General features: G+C 38.2%; 1 protein-coding gene across 1 annotated transcript; it reads left to right on the top strand.

Moving 5' to 3' along the window:
- Window positions 1-18060: 18060 nt before the first annotated feature.
- LOC128025742 (uncharacterized) lies at window positions 18061-18866 on the top strand. Its single transcript, XM_052612281.1, has one exon. It carries the CDS (start codon window positions 18061-18063, stop codon window positions 18802-18804), a length of 744 nt encoding a protein of 247 aa, XP_052468241.1. The 3' UTR covers window positions 18805-18866.
- The last annotated feature ends 489 nt before the right edge of the window (window positions 18867-19355 follow it).

Genomic DNA, 19355 nt, shown 5'->3' on the forward strand with positions numbered 1-19355 from the left:
GTGGAAGATGCGCTTTTGGGCAATTCACCAGTCCAGCGGTGGTCTTTTGTTTGCTCCACAAAAGTGCTGTGCAGTAACAATAGTAACAGCTATGCTGCACAACATTGCAGTGCAGATGAGAGTGCCCTTACTTAACAGGGAGGAAGATGAAGAGGTGGAGGAGGAGGAGGAGGGGGATGTGGAGGACTAAGATGGCATAGGACCACATGGCCAACCAAGAAATGCCCAATACATGGCTGGTTTTCGTGCATGTCAGCAAGTCATTGACAGATTTTTTTTAATTCATTCCTATTTTGCCCCGTCTTTGAAGCAAATTTCCCACATTACTTCTATGATTTTTTTTTTGTTCATTCATTTAATTTAGATGTGTTTTTTTATCTTGTTTTCCCCTTTTTATTTATTACATTTATAAATTCATGTAAACAAAAAAACGAGTACAATAAAGTGTACAATAAAGTACAATCAAAATATTATTATATTACTCGCGTTGCAGTGTGTTAAATCTAGATAAAAGTGTAATCTGCCAGTTGTCCTGCAGGTGTCCTCATAAATCTGTCTTCTTACGATGCACTTGGGGATGTACGATTACTCCAGAGCACTCACAGATCTACGAAGATTTTCAAGTGCTACTTAAGCTACGATGCTTTTGGGAAACAGACCATAATATTAAGATCAATCGTACGATCGTTTTTACGATCAACTTAGGCTTACAATGCTTTTGGGAAACGCAGCCCAGTTCAGCTATCTTCCAGTAGTGTCTGTGCAATCAGTCAGTCAAGGGTCCCCAACTAAGGATGCAAAAGGCGAAAATGGCAAAGAACCAAAACTCAATCGATGACAGAAATGAAAAAAAAAAAAACCTTGGGAGAAAAACCAGGCTCAGTCGGGGGACTAGTTCTCCTCTGACCAGATGAAACCAGCATGGTGTGGTTTAATTCCAGGTTGCAACACAGGTGCAGAGGACTTGTCTGGTTCCAGTGGTCTTGTGCCAGTGGTTGTCGAGGTGACAATATATTCCAATATATTCCCCATGTGATTTTGCGATAATAGTACTGTTATACGGACTAATCCTGACCATTTCTTTCTAAGAGGGAACACTGCAGAGAAGATACTGTCCTTTCTAGAATATGATAGAATAGACAGAAAAAGGAGATTTAAGATTGGTTTTGTTCTACAACATAAATTACTCACAGTTAAATGTCAAACATGAATTTTGAAACCTTTATTAAACCCATAAAATTAAAGCATTTTAGTCTGTGTTAAAGTCATCTAAATACTAATGTACCTCTAAATGTCGACACAATTTACTTTTGACAGATAAACACAACAGTGAATATCTTGGGGGGATATCAAAACACATATATTTATGTATTACCAAACACAAAATGTTACAAATTCTTCCTGGCTTTAGAATTAAAACTGAATAGCTTTATTAAAGATAGCAGGAGTGAATTGCAACAGCCTCGTCTAGCTTTTATACACCTATTACAAGCCCTCTTCTGTTCTATCATCCATCTGCTTTAGCTGTGAAGAGAGGGTGGGTGAGTGATGAGGGAGAAGAGACAGGTCAGAGGAGCTAGGTAAGGACCAAAAACACTCACACTATCAGTGGGAGAGATGATCAACAACACTTTACAAACCACTGTAGAGCTTTCTGTAAACAGTATGTTCATTATTTCCATGGAGTAAACACAGCGAGGAGCTCATGCAGTGCTTTTCACCCCACCTAAATAATTCTCCCTCTCCAGTCTCTATCATTCATCTCTCTCTGTGATGGATCTCATTCTGTTTTGGACACAGGTATGAAATTGCAGCCTCCACCTACGCATTGTACTCATTATTGAGCACTCACAACAGTCATCCACAGACGTGTGCTTCCAGCACCCATAGTGTTTCAGTCATTAGCCAAAGGTTTCATTTATGTCTATGGATTCAGTAAAGGTCTGGAGAGGTGTGTGACAACCACTAACTAATTATATTAAGCCCTGTTAAAAATAATAGTTTGAAGCTTTGAAGTTAAGCATGATCAGATAACATCAGAGATGGGGACTCGAGTTTGAGACTCGGACTCGAGTGCGACTTAAGTCGCACAAACAGTGACTTCAGACTCGACTTGAGACTCGTCCTCGAAAGACTTCAGACTCGACTCGGACTCGAGCTCCGGGACTCGTGAACAATGTTAATTTTTAGTAAACGTCAGATGAGCTCGCTGTTAGAGTTGTGACGTTCGCGAACGAACCGATTCTTTTGAACGGCTCATAAACATGAACGATGGGAGCCGAGTCACGGCTGGAGGGGAGCCGTTCTTTCTGTCGCTCTTTTTTCCTATGCGTGTTTCAGAGCGCGTGTTTCACACAGATGCACACAAATGAGCTCCTCCGCGAGACAGAACAGTTATAGGGGGAGGGGCGCACCCAGCGCAGGCCAACCCTTTATAGCGTGATGATATCAGTTATTAGTTGTGCACGCATCCTTCACGTGAGTACTCCAGTGGAAAAAAACCTGCGTGCCTCTGTCATTGGGTAGGAGCGGAGCCATGACGTTTTGCACAGATATTCATTGCAGCCCACTTTGTTATTGTTCATTGACTTGAAGGGGCTGATGTCCTATTTGCAAAGTTTACAGTAGTAATAGTATGTAGACATTTCCATTTTATTTATTCTAATTTTATCTACTTTAAATATTTTTGGTTCTCTATCAAAATGTTATTGTGTGATAACAATGTTCTTGTGTTGAAGTGTTTGTAGTAAAAGCTGTTTTGCACAGAAATTCATTGCAGCCGGCTTTGTTTTTGATGTTTATTTGTGAGTAGGTATTGTATGAATAACATAAGTCAGCGTAGCTTTGTTCATTCTTAAGCCAGACAAGAGGTGTGCAGCTATACAGCCAGGACAGACACAAGGCCATTACTGAATCCATAAATGCAAAATATTAACTATTAAAACATATTAACTTAAAAGTAAAGCATTCTTGGTGTTTTTGTCATGTTGCAATAGCCTGTTTACACTGATTATATACCAAAATCAAAGTTGATATTGTATGCTAATAAATGGAGTTGTCATAATAACATATTACATGCTTTGAATTCCTTATATATAGCTATGCAGTGTTCTAAGCAGCTTGGATGGGGCGCTGTACGTGATGCAACATTTATTATAACCAGAGACTTAATATAATAAAGAGACTTGAGACTTGACTTGGACTCTAGCTCAGAGACTTGAGACTTGACTTGGACTCTAGCTCAGAGACTTGAGACTTGACTTGGACTCTAGCTCAGAGACTTGAGACTTGATTTGTACTCTAGCTCAGAGACTTGTGAGCATCTCTGGATAACATCTATTTTCTGTATTAAACTATGCCATGAAATTGTTTTTGTCTTAAGGGGAGAAAAGTGGAACAATAAAATTAAAAAGTAAATGTCCATTTAAATAATTTATGGGTATGTTTGTAAGTGTCTAAATACACAGAATAATTTAGAATTAAATGGACTGTTTGGCTTAATTACCTGTTGGTCCTAGAAGATTAACAAATTTGGTTAGCACTTTAGTTGGGAAAACCAATTAGCTATTATGGTGTAAGACGTCTAAAACATGCATAACCACTGTGCAGCCCACAAAATATACAACACACATATTCAGTATCAAAACCTAGTAAACTACATGTTCTGCTGAATTCTTAGGCAACACCAAAATGGTATAGTTATTGGTTTTGTAGTTGTAGTTTGTTGTATTGGTTATATAGTTTCTACAATCTATTTATGTTTTATGTTCAGATTTAGCTGACAAAAGATTTCAATATAGGTTGCTGTTAGCATGTTGCTATGCTAATGATCCTCCAGTGCATTCCTGCACCACTTTATAAGTCATCTAAGAATGTTGTGACTGACCACTCAGAATCAAGTATTTTAGAAAGTATAGAGAATATTTTCACTGAGCATATGGATAGCTACATGCCATGCTGCTTTAGAATGTAAACACAGGCATCATATTTTAGGCAGCATATTTTGGGGAAAAACTAATGACACTTTAAAATGCTGTTTTGAAAATGAGATATTGTCCAGAAATTTATCAGGCAGCAAAAGGTTAAGAAACTTCACTGTAAAAAAAATAAAATAAAAAAATAATAATAAAAAAAACCTTAAACTTACATTCCCAGAATTCTCTGCGTTGCATTTAAAAAAAAAATATTTGATATTTTTTCTTTGAAATAACCATGTTTCTTCTTATTTTTATTTATTTTTTTCTTATCTGTTATGTTTATTAGGTTATTTGTTAAATTAATGTTTATTGCATATTTCAGATCAATCAGTCTCACCATGATGGTATTTAGTGTCTGTGTGAATAATAATTATAATCCTCCACATCCACTACATTCTCAAAACTCAGGCAATTTGATAATACATAGAATATCAAAATCAACTGTGGGTGGCAGATCCTTTTCCTATTTGGCGCCTAAACTCTGGAATAACCTACCTAACATTGTTCGGGAGGCAGACACACTCTTGCAGTATAAATCTAGATTAAAGACCCATCTATTTAACCTGGCTTACACATAACTTACTAATATGCTTTTAATATCCAAATGGATTTTTAGGCTGCATTAATTAGGTAAACCGGAACCGGGAACACTTCCCATAACACCCTATGTACTTGCTACATCATTAGAAGAATGGCATCTACGCTAATATTTGTCTGTTTCTCTCTTATCCAAGGTCACCGTAGCCACCAGATCCAGTCTGTATCCAGATCAGAGGATCACTGCAGTCACCCGGATCCAGTACGTATCCAAACCAGATGGTGGATCAGCACCTAGAAAGGACCTCTACTGCTCTGAAAGACAGCGGAGACCAGGACAACTAGAGCCCCCAGATACAGATCCCCTGTAAAGACCTTGTCTCAGAGGACCACCAGGACAAGACCACAGGAAACCGATGATTCTTCTGCACAATCTGACTTTGCTGCAGCCTGGAATTGAAATACTGGTTTCGTCTGGTCAGAGGAGAACTGGCCCCCCCACTGAGCCTGGTTTCTCTCAAGGTTTTTTTCTACATTCTGTCACCGATGGAGTTTCGGTTCCTTGCCGCTGTCGCCTCTTGCTTGCTTAGTTGGGGTCACTTCATTTACAGCGATATCGTTGACTTGATTGCAAATAAATGCACAGACACTATTTAACTGAACAGAGATGACATCACTGAATTCAATCATGAACTGCCTTTAACTATCATTTTGCATTATTGACACACTGTTTTCCTAATGAGTGTTGCTTCTTTTGCTTTGACGAAATGCATTTTGTTTAAAGCGCTATATAAATAAAGGTGACTTGACTTGAATGACACTCTGCACCTTCTATGTATCTTATTATTTAAAAGCTGCTTGTGATGGGCTATGTTTCATCACTTGACTTTCTCATCACCATCTGCTGTTGGTGGTTACCAGTTTAATACAAAGGTACAAAACAGATTTCATTACTTCAATAAGTTGGTATATTAACCCTCTCAGGCTCAAATTAAGTTTTAGTAAAAAAATTGTAGTACTCCAGATACATAAATATGTATCTGGAGTAATAAGGTAGTTAGTTTTTAACTGTTGCAAATCAGCAACACCTGCCTTGAGAGGGTTAATATTATATCATTACTGTTAAATTACAGTATGAAACTGTAAATTTAAGGTAAAACCGTTAAACCTAAAACGGTGTTGCTGTATTTTTTATGGTATAAAACCGCTCAACAAAAAACAGTGTTACCATATTTTTTATGGTATGATTCTGGCAACCACAGCTGCCATTTTTTTACCGTATATTTTAGGGAATATTTTTTACAGTGTAGGCTACATACCCATGTCTTCAGTTGAAGCACTGGTTAATAAATATTATTGCCAGTTTAGTGTTTTAAGTCAAGGTGCGGAGTGGTTTGGTCGGCTCAGCTCTGTTGAGTGTAAGTGGCTGTCAGTGATGTCAATCTCTTAGCTAGGCTACTGTATCTTTATCCTGTTGAGAGCTTTTACTGTCACACATCACCAGCCCCTAGAGCCCCCTTCTGAGCACCCAGAGAAACCACAACAACCACAGCCAATCTGATGCCTGAGCACCTTTTTATCCGAACATGATACCAGTGGAAACAACACTGTGGAACTCTCACACACACTTTCTTGCATATGTGGTTTACAGGGACTTGCCATAGGAGTAATTTTTTTTTCTATTGTACAAACTATATTTTCTATTGACCTACACCTAAATCTATACCTCACAAAAAACTTCTGCCTTTTGTTTTTCCTACAGTTCTAATTGACTTCTTATTTTCTTTAAGCATTCCAAATTGCTTGCTTTTCTTTCAGAGTCGGCTTCCTCGTCTTCATTGTCTTCATTCTGGTTTGTGTGTGTCATCATCGAATGAAAGACTTAGAATGCAGAAGCAATGCATATAACGGCTAAGACACATTCCATGCTTTTAATATCTGAAGAATTAATGCAACAGGATACAGCTGAACACTTAGAAAGACATGTGAGGCATTTGTTCCAGTACTTATGCTCAAATCAGATAGGGAGATGAAACAATGTAGTTAGGGGCCAAGCCCGAAGGGATGTAGCCCCTATTGTTTCGGTAGGATTTTTTATTTTTCTTCTTCTTCTTCTTGGCCAATGGGAGTCTATGGCAGCCCTATGAAGGGAACATGGGAAAATGATAAAATTTGGCACACTTATAGAGATGGCCATGATTAGCAATCTGACCAACTTTGGGGTCTCTAGGACCAACTCCATAGTGCCACCACTACCAAATGTTAATAACTCTTGAACCATTAAATTCTATGAAAATAAAACTTAGAACATCTGATTACTCTCTTCATAGAGATTCTAATACATACCTTACATTAAGGCTCCACCCATTACAGTAGCGGCCATTTTGAAAAGTACAGTATTCCGTTTAAACGCTACTCCTCCTTCAAATTTGGCCTAATTCTTCTCAAATTTTGCTGACGTAATCTTCGGACCAAGATGCATTGAAATGACTGAACAGAATTTTCGTGCCTACTGGTCAAAAAAAAAAAAAAGTTATGAGGCTTTGAAGTTAACAGTGGACAACCTGAAATTGGTTCAGAGGCTGTATCTCGGCCACACTTTAATCAATCGAAACCAAACTTGGTATACTTCATCTACACCATGATCTGAGGGTCCATACCAAAGTTGGGAACAGCGCCACCTATGGGTGTTGAGATACCGAAAAAACACATTTTTGCTTATAACTTCCGAACAATCAGTCAGAAAATTCTGATCTTGGTATCTATGGATTCTTTGGGTCATTCCAAATCTGTGGATGTCATTATATAATTTATAATTTTGTCAAGACCACCTGGACCACCTGTCCACCATTTTGACATTTGTCATAAATTGCAATATCTTTTGAACTACTGGACAAATCTGCACAAAAAATTGATAGGCATAATCAACACCATGCCCCGGAAGTTTGAAGACTGCGCCACCTAGTGTTCAAGAGATAAAACGATTCTTGCAAAAACCCTTATAACTTTTGAAAACATTCATACATTTTTGTTAGTCTTATGTCATTTTATTCCGTGGGTTATGCCGAATCTGATGATGTCTCATTTGTCATTTTCCAAAATGGCGTCTGTCCGCCATATTGAATTGAATGAAAAACTGTTTTTTCGTTACTCCTCCCTGAAAGCTTGCTCAATTTTCTTCAAAATTGTATCAGATGATCTTCAGACCAATTCGGACAGAAATGACTGAACAGATTTTTGATATTCACTCCCTTTCCCGATATCTACAGCTCTTAAGTTGACCGTGCCTGTGCTAGATGTGTGCTTAGCTTAGCATGCTAATTAGCTAACATGCTAAAACGTTTCTATTCCTTCAAATGGGTCTCTTGAGCTATCCGATTAACTTTAAGCTTTGTTATCATTTTTTAGCTTAGCATGCTAATCTGGCTAAAATTCTAATTCAGGCTTTGTGTTCATTCTCACAACTTAACCTCACTTCTGTGACTTGTCAAATGTGTCAACTAAAGTGGCTCACTCTGTAAAGGCACTGCTTCCAAACCCATGAGGCACCGGGTTGAAGTTACTTCTGATGTCCTACAGGTCAACAAATAAAGGTATGATGCTGTGTAGTTAACAGAGTCGAATGGAAATTGTTTGACAGGCTGTATCTCTGCCATACTTCGATTGACTGGCACAAAATAAAGGTTTGATGCTGTGAAGTTAACAGAGTTGAATGGAAATTGTTTCACAGGCTGTATCTCTGCCATACTTCGATTGACTGTCACAAAATAAAGGTATGATGCTGTGAAGCTTTTAAACAATTTGTTGGAAAATCATGATCTTCATGATCAAAATCATGGTGTCATTTATATTCCCTGGGTCATGCCGAATCCGTGGATGCAAATTGTGTCAGGATTGACTGAACTAACTGTCTGACATTAAGAATTTTGTTAAGCTATAAGCTATAAGCTATATCTTTTCAACACATGGAACGATTTTTACAATAATCGGTAGGTATAATTAACACCATGTCCCGCATGTACCTCAGAAGACTGAACTACGATGTACTTAACTTTCCATATTACGCTGCTTAAAATGCTAGGCTGCTTTCTTTAGTGACATCATTCGCACATCTTAACGTTTCTTCTGCATCATGTTGGATGTGTAGTAGCTCAGTGGTGCACTCTGTTAAGCCTCTGCGTCTGCAATTCTGAGGTCCTGGGTTCGAAAACCAGTGTACGTAATGTTGTTTCTGAGTTCTTGGGTTCGAATCAAGGGCAGTTAATGTTGCTTCTGTTCAAACCATTGGATTTTCTGCATGTGTTCGCATTAAATCAAAATTGTTTTTGGTCTTTCTCATCTGTAGTTCTTTTCAATTTCAAACTTCTCTAATTCTGAACCGATCTGTTGTGCTGACATACGTTCCGTTTCGGCCATTTTGCTTCGTCCTGCTCGTTGCTCTGGCTACAGCCCTTCAGGGCTTGGCCCCAGTATCGCTGCTTGCAGCTATATTTGGCAGTTATAATCATCAAAATTACAAGAAATAAACATTTGAAATATATCAGTCTGTGTTTAATGAATAAATAGAATATACAAGTTTCACTTTTTTAATGGAATTAGTGAAATCAACTTTTTGATGATATTCTAATTTTATGACCAGCACCTGTGTGTGTGTATATATATATATATATATATATATATATATATATATATATATATATTGATTTAGAATACTTCATAAGACCAATAATGTAATGAAACAAAGGGGTCCAGAGAAAATAGCGGGTACAGTCTTGTTTAATGAGTAAATAAGGATGCGCCGCAAGGCTGACTAACAGAACTGAAAGTTCACAAAAGTAACTCAGAGTGCTTGACAGCTTCTTCAAAATGGTAACAGAGGATTTCAGCTGAAGATCCGGGCTGCTCTTGAGCGGCAAGATCGGGGGTACTGTCGAGATGAGAAGTTCTCTGCAACCCTCAACGAAGACCGCTGGGTACAGCACAGAAGAGGTAAACACAACAGCAATACTGAGGCTCTATGTGTAACACTGCTTAGACAGGACTGGTCTAGACTAGACAGGACAAGACACAACTACAGAGAAGTCACGGTTACACTCAGCTCCGTGCATCTAGGTTAAACAATAATCCAACAACACAGACACGAAAAAGAGAGCTAGATATAGGCAAGGCAAAAGAGGCAGATAGAGAACAGGTGTGATGATGAGAGAATGAGATCAAGCTGACGGTAATGAGGGGTAGATAGTGGGTAAGAGTGAAAGTAGGACATAAAACCAGCAGAGGGAGGCAAGGGATGAGAAAAGACAAGGAAAGAGTCAGGATCATGACAAATAAAATCAAATAAAAATAATTTGTGACTTGTTGGCTTTCCTGTACATGTACTCAATACTTGGTAGGGGCTCCTTTTGTTTTAATTTCTGCCTCATTTCGGCTTGAAATCTCATCTGCATTTTTGGGTCTCTTGTTTCTCATTTTCCTCTTGACAATACAGGTCTGGTGAGTTTGCTGACCAAAAAACACAATGGGCCAACACCAGCAGATGACATTGCATCCCAAATCATGAGATACTGTTGAAACATAACACTGGACTTCATGCAACTTGGGCTATGAGCTTCTTCAACCTTCCTCCAGTCTCTAGGACCTTGGTTTCCAAATGAATTACAAAATTTGCTCTAATCTGAAAAGAGGACTTTGTACCACTGGGGAACAGTCCAGTTCTTCTTCTCCTTAGCCCAGGTAAGATGCGTCTGATGTTGTCTGTGGTTCAGGAAATTCCTTGACGCGTCTGTGTGTGGTGGCCCTTGATGCCTTGACCCCAGCCTCAGTCCATTCCTTGTGAAGTTCACTCAAATTCTTTAATTTATTTTGCTTGCCAATCCTCATAATTCTGCTGTTCTCTCGTTTAGTTGTGCATCTTGTTCTTCCACACATTTTACTTCCACTCAACTTTCAATTCTACCACAAAAGACTGTTTTGTAAGTAATCTTCCTGATGTACCCCAATTCCATAGCATTTACAAAACCTCAGAACAACTTGGTGATGTAACAGACTCTCTCTTTTCTAGAATTTTAAATACATGTGGCAGTTCGCTCTCTTAAGCGCAATACAATACCAATTATGGCACAAAATAAACTACGCCACCCCGTAAAAATGGGCCGGGGACCCGTTTGTACATCAAGTGCAAAGCACACAGATACGCAGTGACTGGGTCAGATGACAGACAACAAGGAGACGTTTCAAATTGTTTATTAAGTGCACATAAGAAAAATACCAAAAGGCACAATACAAACACACATAAGAATAAATATGTCAACCAGAACACTTATCCATTTCAGTATTGGGGATTCAGTTCACCCGCCCGGTAAACACTGCAACTACTGCTCTCACCACACAGCACCCAATCACCCTCTGTGAACACAGCATGCGAGAAGCACACCACCACCACACAAGCAGCCATAAACAAACACACACACACACACTTTCCACGCAATAGTCTCTTGGTTGAACCCTTATCACATGTGGACAGATTGAATCAGTTGTTTACACAAAAAAATTAAAACAACTACTCACCGGCAAACGCTCATTAATAGCTTTCCAACACGGCGTCGCCCGATGATTACAGTATTTTAAAAGTGCACCCTTCTCAGGTAGGATTTAGAAATACATATAAGACATTCAAAAACAGACAATAACAACTTTACAAACGTAAATAGTTTAAATGACAATGTTTCTGCTGAAAGAGCAAAATAGAAATGACAACCCAGTTATTCGCCGCTGTACACCAGCCCAAAGATCAGCACTGAATTTGCTAGATTTAGAAAGCGTAACTACGGCCGAAAATGCGCTATTGTTCCGGCCGTCTCAAGATGGATGAGAGACAAGAGAACGTGTTAGTCAGATGATCACAACAAATGTGCTGTTCAAGTAAGAGTCACTGAGAAATGGTCGAGGAGTTTCTGGCAAGGGGAAACACAATCCAATCGGTCGTCACTAAGCCCAGCTACTCCCACCAAGCCTGCTGTAACACCACCCCTGTATTACTAAAAGAATATATAACACACAATAATTGTAATTTATACATTTATGATCTCATGAACTTAACATTGACCTGAGTATGACTCACCGGTAAATAGTGAATCACACCGCTCAATGTACTCAATAGGGTGCGAATTACGGGCTTGCCATCACGGATACTTTATCAATGAGTTTACAGTCCTCGCTTAAGCGTCATTCCCGTCCCCCTTTTTATATCTGCCGCGCATACCTGGTCCGCCCCTAATCATTGTCATGGAGCGCATCACCACATACAGTTGCCCCTTTACACTTAAGGAAGATTAAGGAAAACAGTCTGACACCGTGGTATTATGAGCACACTCGCACCCTAAAGAGAGCAGCCCGGAAAATGGAGCACAGCTGGAGGAAAACAAAACTAGAGTTATTTTGTATTGCTAGTAGGGAAAGTAAACTATCCTACAGAAAAAACATTAAAAACTGCTAGATCTTGTTACTTTTCATTTCTTTTAGAAGAAAATAACCATAACCCCAAGTATTTATTCAATACAGTGGCTAAATTAATGAAACATAAAGCATCAACAAGTGTTGACATTTCCCAACAGCACAGCAGTAATGACTTTATGAGCTACTTTACTTCCAAGATCGATACTATTAGAGATAAAATTGCAACCATGCAGCCGTAAGCTACAGTATCGCATCAGACAGTGCTCTATAGATCCCCTGTGGAACAGTTCCACACATTCTCTACTATAGGAGAGGAAGAAATGTATAAACTTGTTAAATCACCTAAACCAACATGTATGTGTGAACCTATTCCATCTAAGCTCCTAAAAGAGGTATTTCCAGAAGTTATAAATCCTCTTCTGACTATTATTAATTCATTATTATCATTAGGATATGTCCCCAAAAACCTTCAAACTGGCTGTTATTAAACCTCTCATTAAAAAAACAAAACTTGACCCCAAAGAACTAGTCAATTTCAGACTGATCTCGAATCTCCCTTTTCTGTCAAAGATACTAGAAAATGTATCCTCACAATAATATTCCTTCTTAAAGAAAAAAAAAATCTATCTGTAAGGATTTCCAGTCAAAATTTAGACCGTATCATATTACCAAGACTGCTCTCATTAGAGTTACAAATGACCTGTTGTTATCATATGATCGTGATTGTATCTCTGTATTAGTGCTACTGAATCTCAGTGCTGGGTTTGACACTATTGACGGCAACATTATTTTGAATAGACTACAATACTTTGTTGTCATTAGTGGAAGTGCATTAGCGTGTTTCAAATCATATTCATCTGATCACCATCAATTCGTACCAGCGAACGAAGAGATATCATATCTATCACAAGTGCAAAAGGGAGTACCTCAAGGCTCAGTACTAGGACCGTCACTTTTCACGCTTTACATGTTAACCTTGGGAGATATTATCAGGAAACACAGTGTTAGCTTTCACTGTTATGATGATGATACTCTGCTCTATATTTCTTCACTGCCTGGTGAAACATACCAATTTGAACTTCGGAATGCATAGTCAATATAAAAAAATAGGTATCCAGTAATTCCTTTATGCTAAATTATGAAAAAGCAGAGGTGTTAATTATAGGACCTAAAAATTATGCATGTAATAACCTAGAAAGCTGTCTTAAGACTTTATGGCTGCTCTGTCAATTCTTTGTCGTCAGTTAGGAGCCTATCTGTGCTATTTGATAGGAATCTTTCCTTAGAAATCCATGTTTCTTGCATTTGTAAAACTGCATTTTTCCCTCTCAAAAATATATCTCAATTATGACCTATGCTCTCAATGTCAAATGCAGAAATGTGAATCCATGCGTTTATGACCTCAAAGTTGGATTATTTTAATGCTTTATTGGGTGGTTGTTCTGCACCCTTAACCAGGGCTTAAAAACGAAAAGAAAATTCAATCGGTTCACTCCGAGTAGAATCTATATTTTTTAACGTTTCTGTTCCTGCGTTCCTCTGAATTATTACCATTCCGAAACCGGTTCGGGAGGAAAAAATAACGTTATGTGTCTATAATTTGCCTAATAATAATGTAACGCACATCATTTCTATATGCAGTCTTTACCGTTCTTACCGCGTGCTAGCTCGTTGGCTTTGTTGGAAGGGGGACACAGACAGGGAGCTTGGCAGATCATAACACTTGATTTATTAAACATAAAGGGGTGAACATCAGGAATTAGCCACATCTGTTTACAGAGTGTGTGTCATCTCTCTCCCTCTCTCTCTCTCTCTCTCTCTCTCTCTCTCTCTCTCTCTCTACCTCAAATAATTGCACACAGACTATTCTCTCCTACGATTCAAATCGCGGGTCTCTGTTGTCACGATATTACCTTTATATATTAGTTAAAGTTATAGAACATAAATTTTACCCTTAAATTTCACTCCCTACAATAATAGTAATATATTAATAATGAAGACCAGCATTTTATTTACTCAAAAAGAAAAAGAAAAAATAGAGATCTAACATTAGTCAATAACCCGCTGTGGTTATAGTCATCTTTTCAAGATTTTGGCCAAATGTAGGCTACTAAAAAAAAAAAAATCTATCAATACTTTAAAAACATCAACGTTTTTTTTAAGATATTTAAAAATATTTGCTGCATTGTAAAAAAAAAAAAAAAAAAAAAGGAAGAAAGATTGCAAGTGAAATTTTGAAAGTAAGAAAAAAAAAAACTAAAGTTGCGGTATGGCATTGTATTAGCCCTTTTACTTTATGAAATAATGAAGGCTAAAATGCCTGTAATCTAAAGCTAAATGTTTACAAACATTATGAAAAAAAGCTATTCGTTTCTCTCGAAAACAAAACAAGTTTAGGCTATTAAAATGTCAATCCAAAAACATTGGATTTTTATATATAATCATAATATAAACATCGTTCCTTATATAGGCTAGTGTTTGTACTTTTTATCTACATGAAACATCATCCTTCAAATCGGCTTTATCAGCACAGTGAGGCGCGGTCACGCTAAACGCAACATGTTGTACAACGGAGCAGTCTAATTTTTTATTTGTTTCTTTAACTCTATTTTATTTTGTTAATGTACAGGCTTTAATAAAGCAAAATGATGTTGTGTCAGCGCGATGGTCATACCAAAGCTTATATAGAAGCAAGACATTATTCAAAGCTGTAAGCTTTTGCAAAATAAAGAAAACTTCTCTCTGCAGTTTTCGTTTTCCTTTCCGAAAACTTTTGAACATGTCACAATGAACCGTAATTTAGCACACTTTTTCTTTCATTTCGTTAATCTGTCAATATGATTTGTTAAATATATTTCGTTTACATGCCTATAGGGTTTAGTTTTTCAGTTTTCTCCATTCACAGAAGTGCTGCAGGTGTGTGATCTGTTGAATTCATTTCACCAATCCTCAGATAAATTCTAAGGGCGGTGCATTGCCATTGTGACTTGACCATGATGAGTTCACAGCTGAGCGGACATTTCACTCCTGGCTTCAGCGACACATTTGCATAGGACATACTACTGGAATTCATGAACTGGAACAATAAAATAACATTATTTACCGGTTAATGGCCATTTCAAATTTTTGATTCTGTCTGGAACTATAAAATTTGATTTTGTTTCTGTTTCTGGTTCTGTTCCTGTCAAAATTTAGTTTGTTTCCATTTTCGTTTTCGTTCCTTGAACCGGTTCAGAGCCCTGCCCTTGAACTCAAATGGATACCTGGACAATTTTCAATCTGGTTTCTGACCACATCACAGCACAGAGACAGCACTGATTTAGATAATAACTGATATTCGCTTAAATTCTGACTCTAGCAAAATATCAGTGCTGGTATTGCTAGATCTCAGTGCTGCATTTGACACTGTCAATCATAACATACTACTAGAGAGACTGGAAAACTGGGTCAGGCTTTCTGGGATGGTACTCAAATGGTTCAGGTCATACTTAGAAGGGAGAGGCTATTATGTGAGTCTAGGAGAGTATAAGTCTAATTGGATGTCCATTACATGTGGAGTCCCACAAGGATCAATTCTTGCACCACTCTTGTTTAGCCTGTATATGCTCCCAATAAGTCAAATAATGAGAAAGAACCAAATTGCCTATCACAGCTATGCTGATGATACCCAGATTTACCTAGAGTTATCTCCAAATGAATACAGCCCCATTGACTCCCTCTTCCAATGTATTGGTGAAATTAAAGCTGCGGTAGGTAACTTCTGACGCTTTAGCTGTTAATAAACAGAACTGCTTGCGTCTTGCGGTAGAACATCGTAGCCGGAACTACTTCTCTCTGTTTATGTCTATGAAGAATCAAAAAGGTACTGGGTTACGCCCCCGAATCTAAAATAGTCCGAATATAAATACTTATTATAGGTGCACCCTAGTGATTCAGGACAAGCTAAAAACACGGTTTGGAAAATTGATTCATGGTGTACTCGCTTATTATATAAATTTTTCTACATTTTGAACACAAACAAAGTTACGGACCGCAGCTCTGATTGGTTGTTTCTTACCGGGAGCGCATGACTTTCTGCAAATGGCAATAGGACCACTGGGAGGAGCCAGAGGAGCTTGATTTCTCATATTCTACTGTCAGGACAAAATGACAGGTTTAACAAATATGTAAAAATATATTTTTACAAAAGTTACCTACTGCAGCTTTAATAGTGGGATGTGCCAGAACTTTCTTCAGGTAAACAAGGAAAAAACAAAGATGAAGTTTTCAGGTGAATGCATACCTTGACTCTAGGGGTCAAACAACTAAAAATCAAGTCAGGAATCTTGGTGTGATTCTGGAGACAGAACTTAGCTTCAGTAGTCATGTCAAAGCAGTAACTAAATCAGCATACTATCATCTCAAAAACATTGCAAGGATTAGATTTTTTGTTTCCATTCAAGACTTGGAGAAACTTGTTCATGCCTTCATCACCAGCAGGGTGGACTATTGTAATGGGCTCCTCACCGGCCTTCCCAAAAGGACCATTAGACATCTGCAGCTTATCCAGAATGCTGCTGCCAGGATTCTGACTAGAACCAGAAAATCTGAGCACATCACACCAGTCCTCAGATCCTTACACTGGCTTCCAGTTACATTTAGGATTGATTTTAAATTATTGGTTTATAAATCACTCGACCTAGGACTGAAATATATTGCAGATATGTTATGACCTTATTTATACACGAAACTGCTCTACTGATCATGTTCTAGTTACTCCACTGCACACGTCGGATCACTTCCTCCTCACTCTTAACCTCAACATGATCCCTGACACATCACTTACCCCTCCACATGTCATCTTTCGACGTAACCTACGCACACTTTCACCCTCCCGGCTATCTGCAATGGTTTCATCTTCACTTCCTTCCCCTAAACTGTTTGCATCTTTGGATGCATCTTTGGATGCTTAGAGCTTCTGAAAGGGTGTGGCGCAAGTCCAAAAATACTACTGATCTTATTGTGTATCAGTCACTCCTATCTTCTTTCTCTGCTAATGTCTCCTCTGCTAAAAAGGACATACTACCATAACAAAATTAACAATTCATCTAACTCTCGTATGCTTTTAAAAAAAAATTCCTCACTTCTTTTTCCTCCTCCTCCTCCTCCTGCTTCATCTCTAATAGCTGACGACTTTGCAACGTTTTTCATTAATAAAATTAAACACATTAGTGCACAATTTTCCACACCACAATCAGTCAAGCTCATATCACCAGCAAACTTACACTCATTTACATCCTTCTCTTCACTCTCTGAGGCAGAAGTGTCAAAACTAATCCTTTCTAATCACCCTACAACTTGCCCACTTGATCTAATTCCATTTCATCTCCTTCAAGCCATTTCTCTTGAAGTTGTACCTGCACTCACTCACATCATCAACACTTCCCTCCACACTGGTGTTTTCCCCTCATCATTTAGACAGGCACGTATAACTCCACTACTTAAGAAACCCAACCTCAACCCATCTCTTTTAGAGAACTACAGACCAGTTTCACTTCTTCCTTTTATTGCAAAAACACTTGAACGAGCTGTGTTCAAACAAGTCTCTACATTTCTCACAAACAGCAATCTCCTTGACAGCAACCAATCTGGCTACAGAAGTGGACATTCAACTGAGACGGCCTTGCTCTCAGTTGTTGAAGCTCTAAGACAGGCAAGAGCAGAATCCAAATCTTCAGTACTTATCCTGCTTGATCTGTCCGCTGCTTTTGACACAGTTAACCACCAGATCCTCCTATCAACGCTACTGGCGAAAGGCATCTCAGGAACAACACTTCAATGGTTTGAGTCTTACCTATCAGATAGGTCCTTCAAAGTATCTTGGAGAGGTGAGGTGTCCAAGTCTCAACATCTAACTACTGGGGTGCCTCAGGGCTCAGTTCTTGGACCACTTCTCTTCTCTGTCTACATGTCATCATTAGGTTCTGTCATTCAAAAACACTTTTCATACCACTGCTATGCTGATGACACTCAACTTTACCTCTCATTCCATCCTGATGATCCGACGGTAGCTATTCGCATCTCAGCTTGTCTAACTGACATTTCTTCCTGGATGATGGACCATCACCTTCAACTCAACCTTGCCATGACAGAACTGCTTGTGATTCCAGCAAACCCATCGTTCCATCACAATTTTACCATCAAGTTAGGCACATCAACCATAACTCCTTCAAAAACAGCTAGAAGCCTTGGAGTTATGATTGATGATCAGCTGACTTTCTCAGACCACATTGCTAAAACTGTCCGATCCTGCAGATTTGCTTTATTCAACATCAAGAAGATCAAGCCCTTTCTTTCGGAACATGCTGCACAACTCCTTGTTCAAGCTCTTGTTCTGTCCAGGCTGGACTATTGCAATGCCCTCTTGGCAGGTCTTCCAGCCAATTCTATCAAACCTTTACAATTAATTCAGAACACGGCAGCAAGATTAATTTTCAATGAGCCAAAAAGAATACATGTCACACCTCTGTTTATCAATTTACACTGGCTTCCAATAGCTGCTCGCATAAAATTCAAGGCATTGATGTTTGCCTACAAAACTACCACTGGCTCTGCACCCATTTACCTAAATTCGTTACTTCAGACTTATGTGCCCTCTAGAAGCTTGCGTTCTGCAAGTGAACGTCGCTTGATTGTGCCATCCCAAAGAAGCACAAAGTCACTTTTACGGACTTTTAAATTAAATATTCCCTTCTGGTGGAATGAACTCCCCAACTCAATCCGAGCAGCTGAGTCCTTAACCATCTTCAAGAATCGGCTTAAAACACATCTCTTCCATCTTTATTTGACCCTCTAACTTTAACACTCACTATTCTAATTCTATTCTTTAAAAAATCGAACTACCTTTCTAATCTTTTTGTATTCCATCTGTTTTCTTTTTCTTTATTATATTAGTTAAAATCCCATGCTACGTGTACTGTGTTAACCTAACTGAGACTTGTTGTAGCACTTATATATCATTGCTCTTTTTGTTGTTTTTGATTGCTTCCACTGTCTTCATCTGTAAGTCGCTTTGGATAAAAGCGTCTGCTAAATGAATAAATGTAAATGTAATGTAAATGATCAGAGGTGGGCACAAATACATCAAAAACTATTTTGTTACAAACTACAAATACTGGCTCATGAAATATAACAAAATAAAATACAAAATACTGATGTGAAAAATGTATTTAAATAAAATACAAGTAATTAGTATTTTGAAAATACAAAAATACTCTCACAATAATCTTAATATGTCTTTTTTTATTACTGAAAGGTCAATAACACAAATAGTAGCAATAACACAAATATGAGAAATGTGTAAATTCAAAATAAAAATAAAAAAGCAAAATAAAAAAGCATGGGCAT

The sequence above is a fragment of the Carassius gibelio genome, chromosome A12, assembly GCF_023724105.1.
Source record: "Carassius gibelio isolate Cgi1373 ecotype wild population from Czech Republic chromosome A12, carGib1.2-hapl.c, whole genome shotgun sequence".
In the NCBI taxonomy this organism is placed as follows: domain Eukaryota; kingdom Metazoa; phylum Chordata; class Actinopteri; order Cypriniformes; family Cyprinidae; genus Carassius; species Carassius gibelio.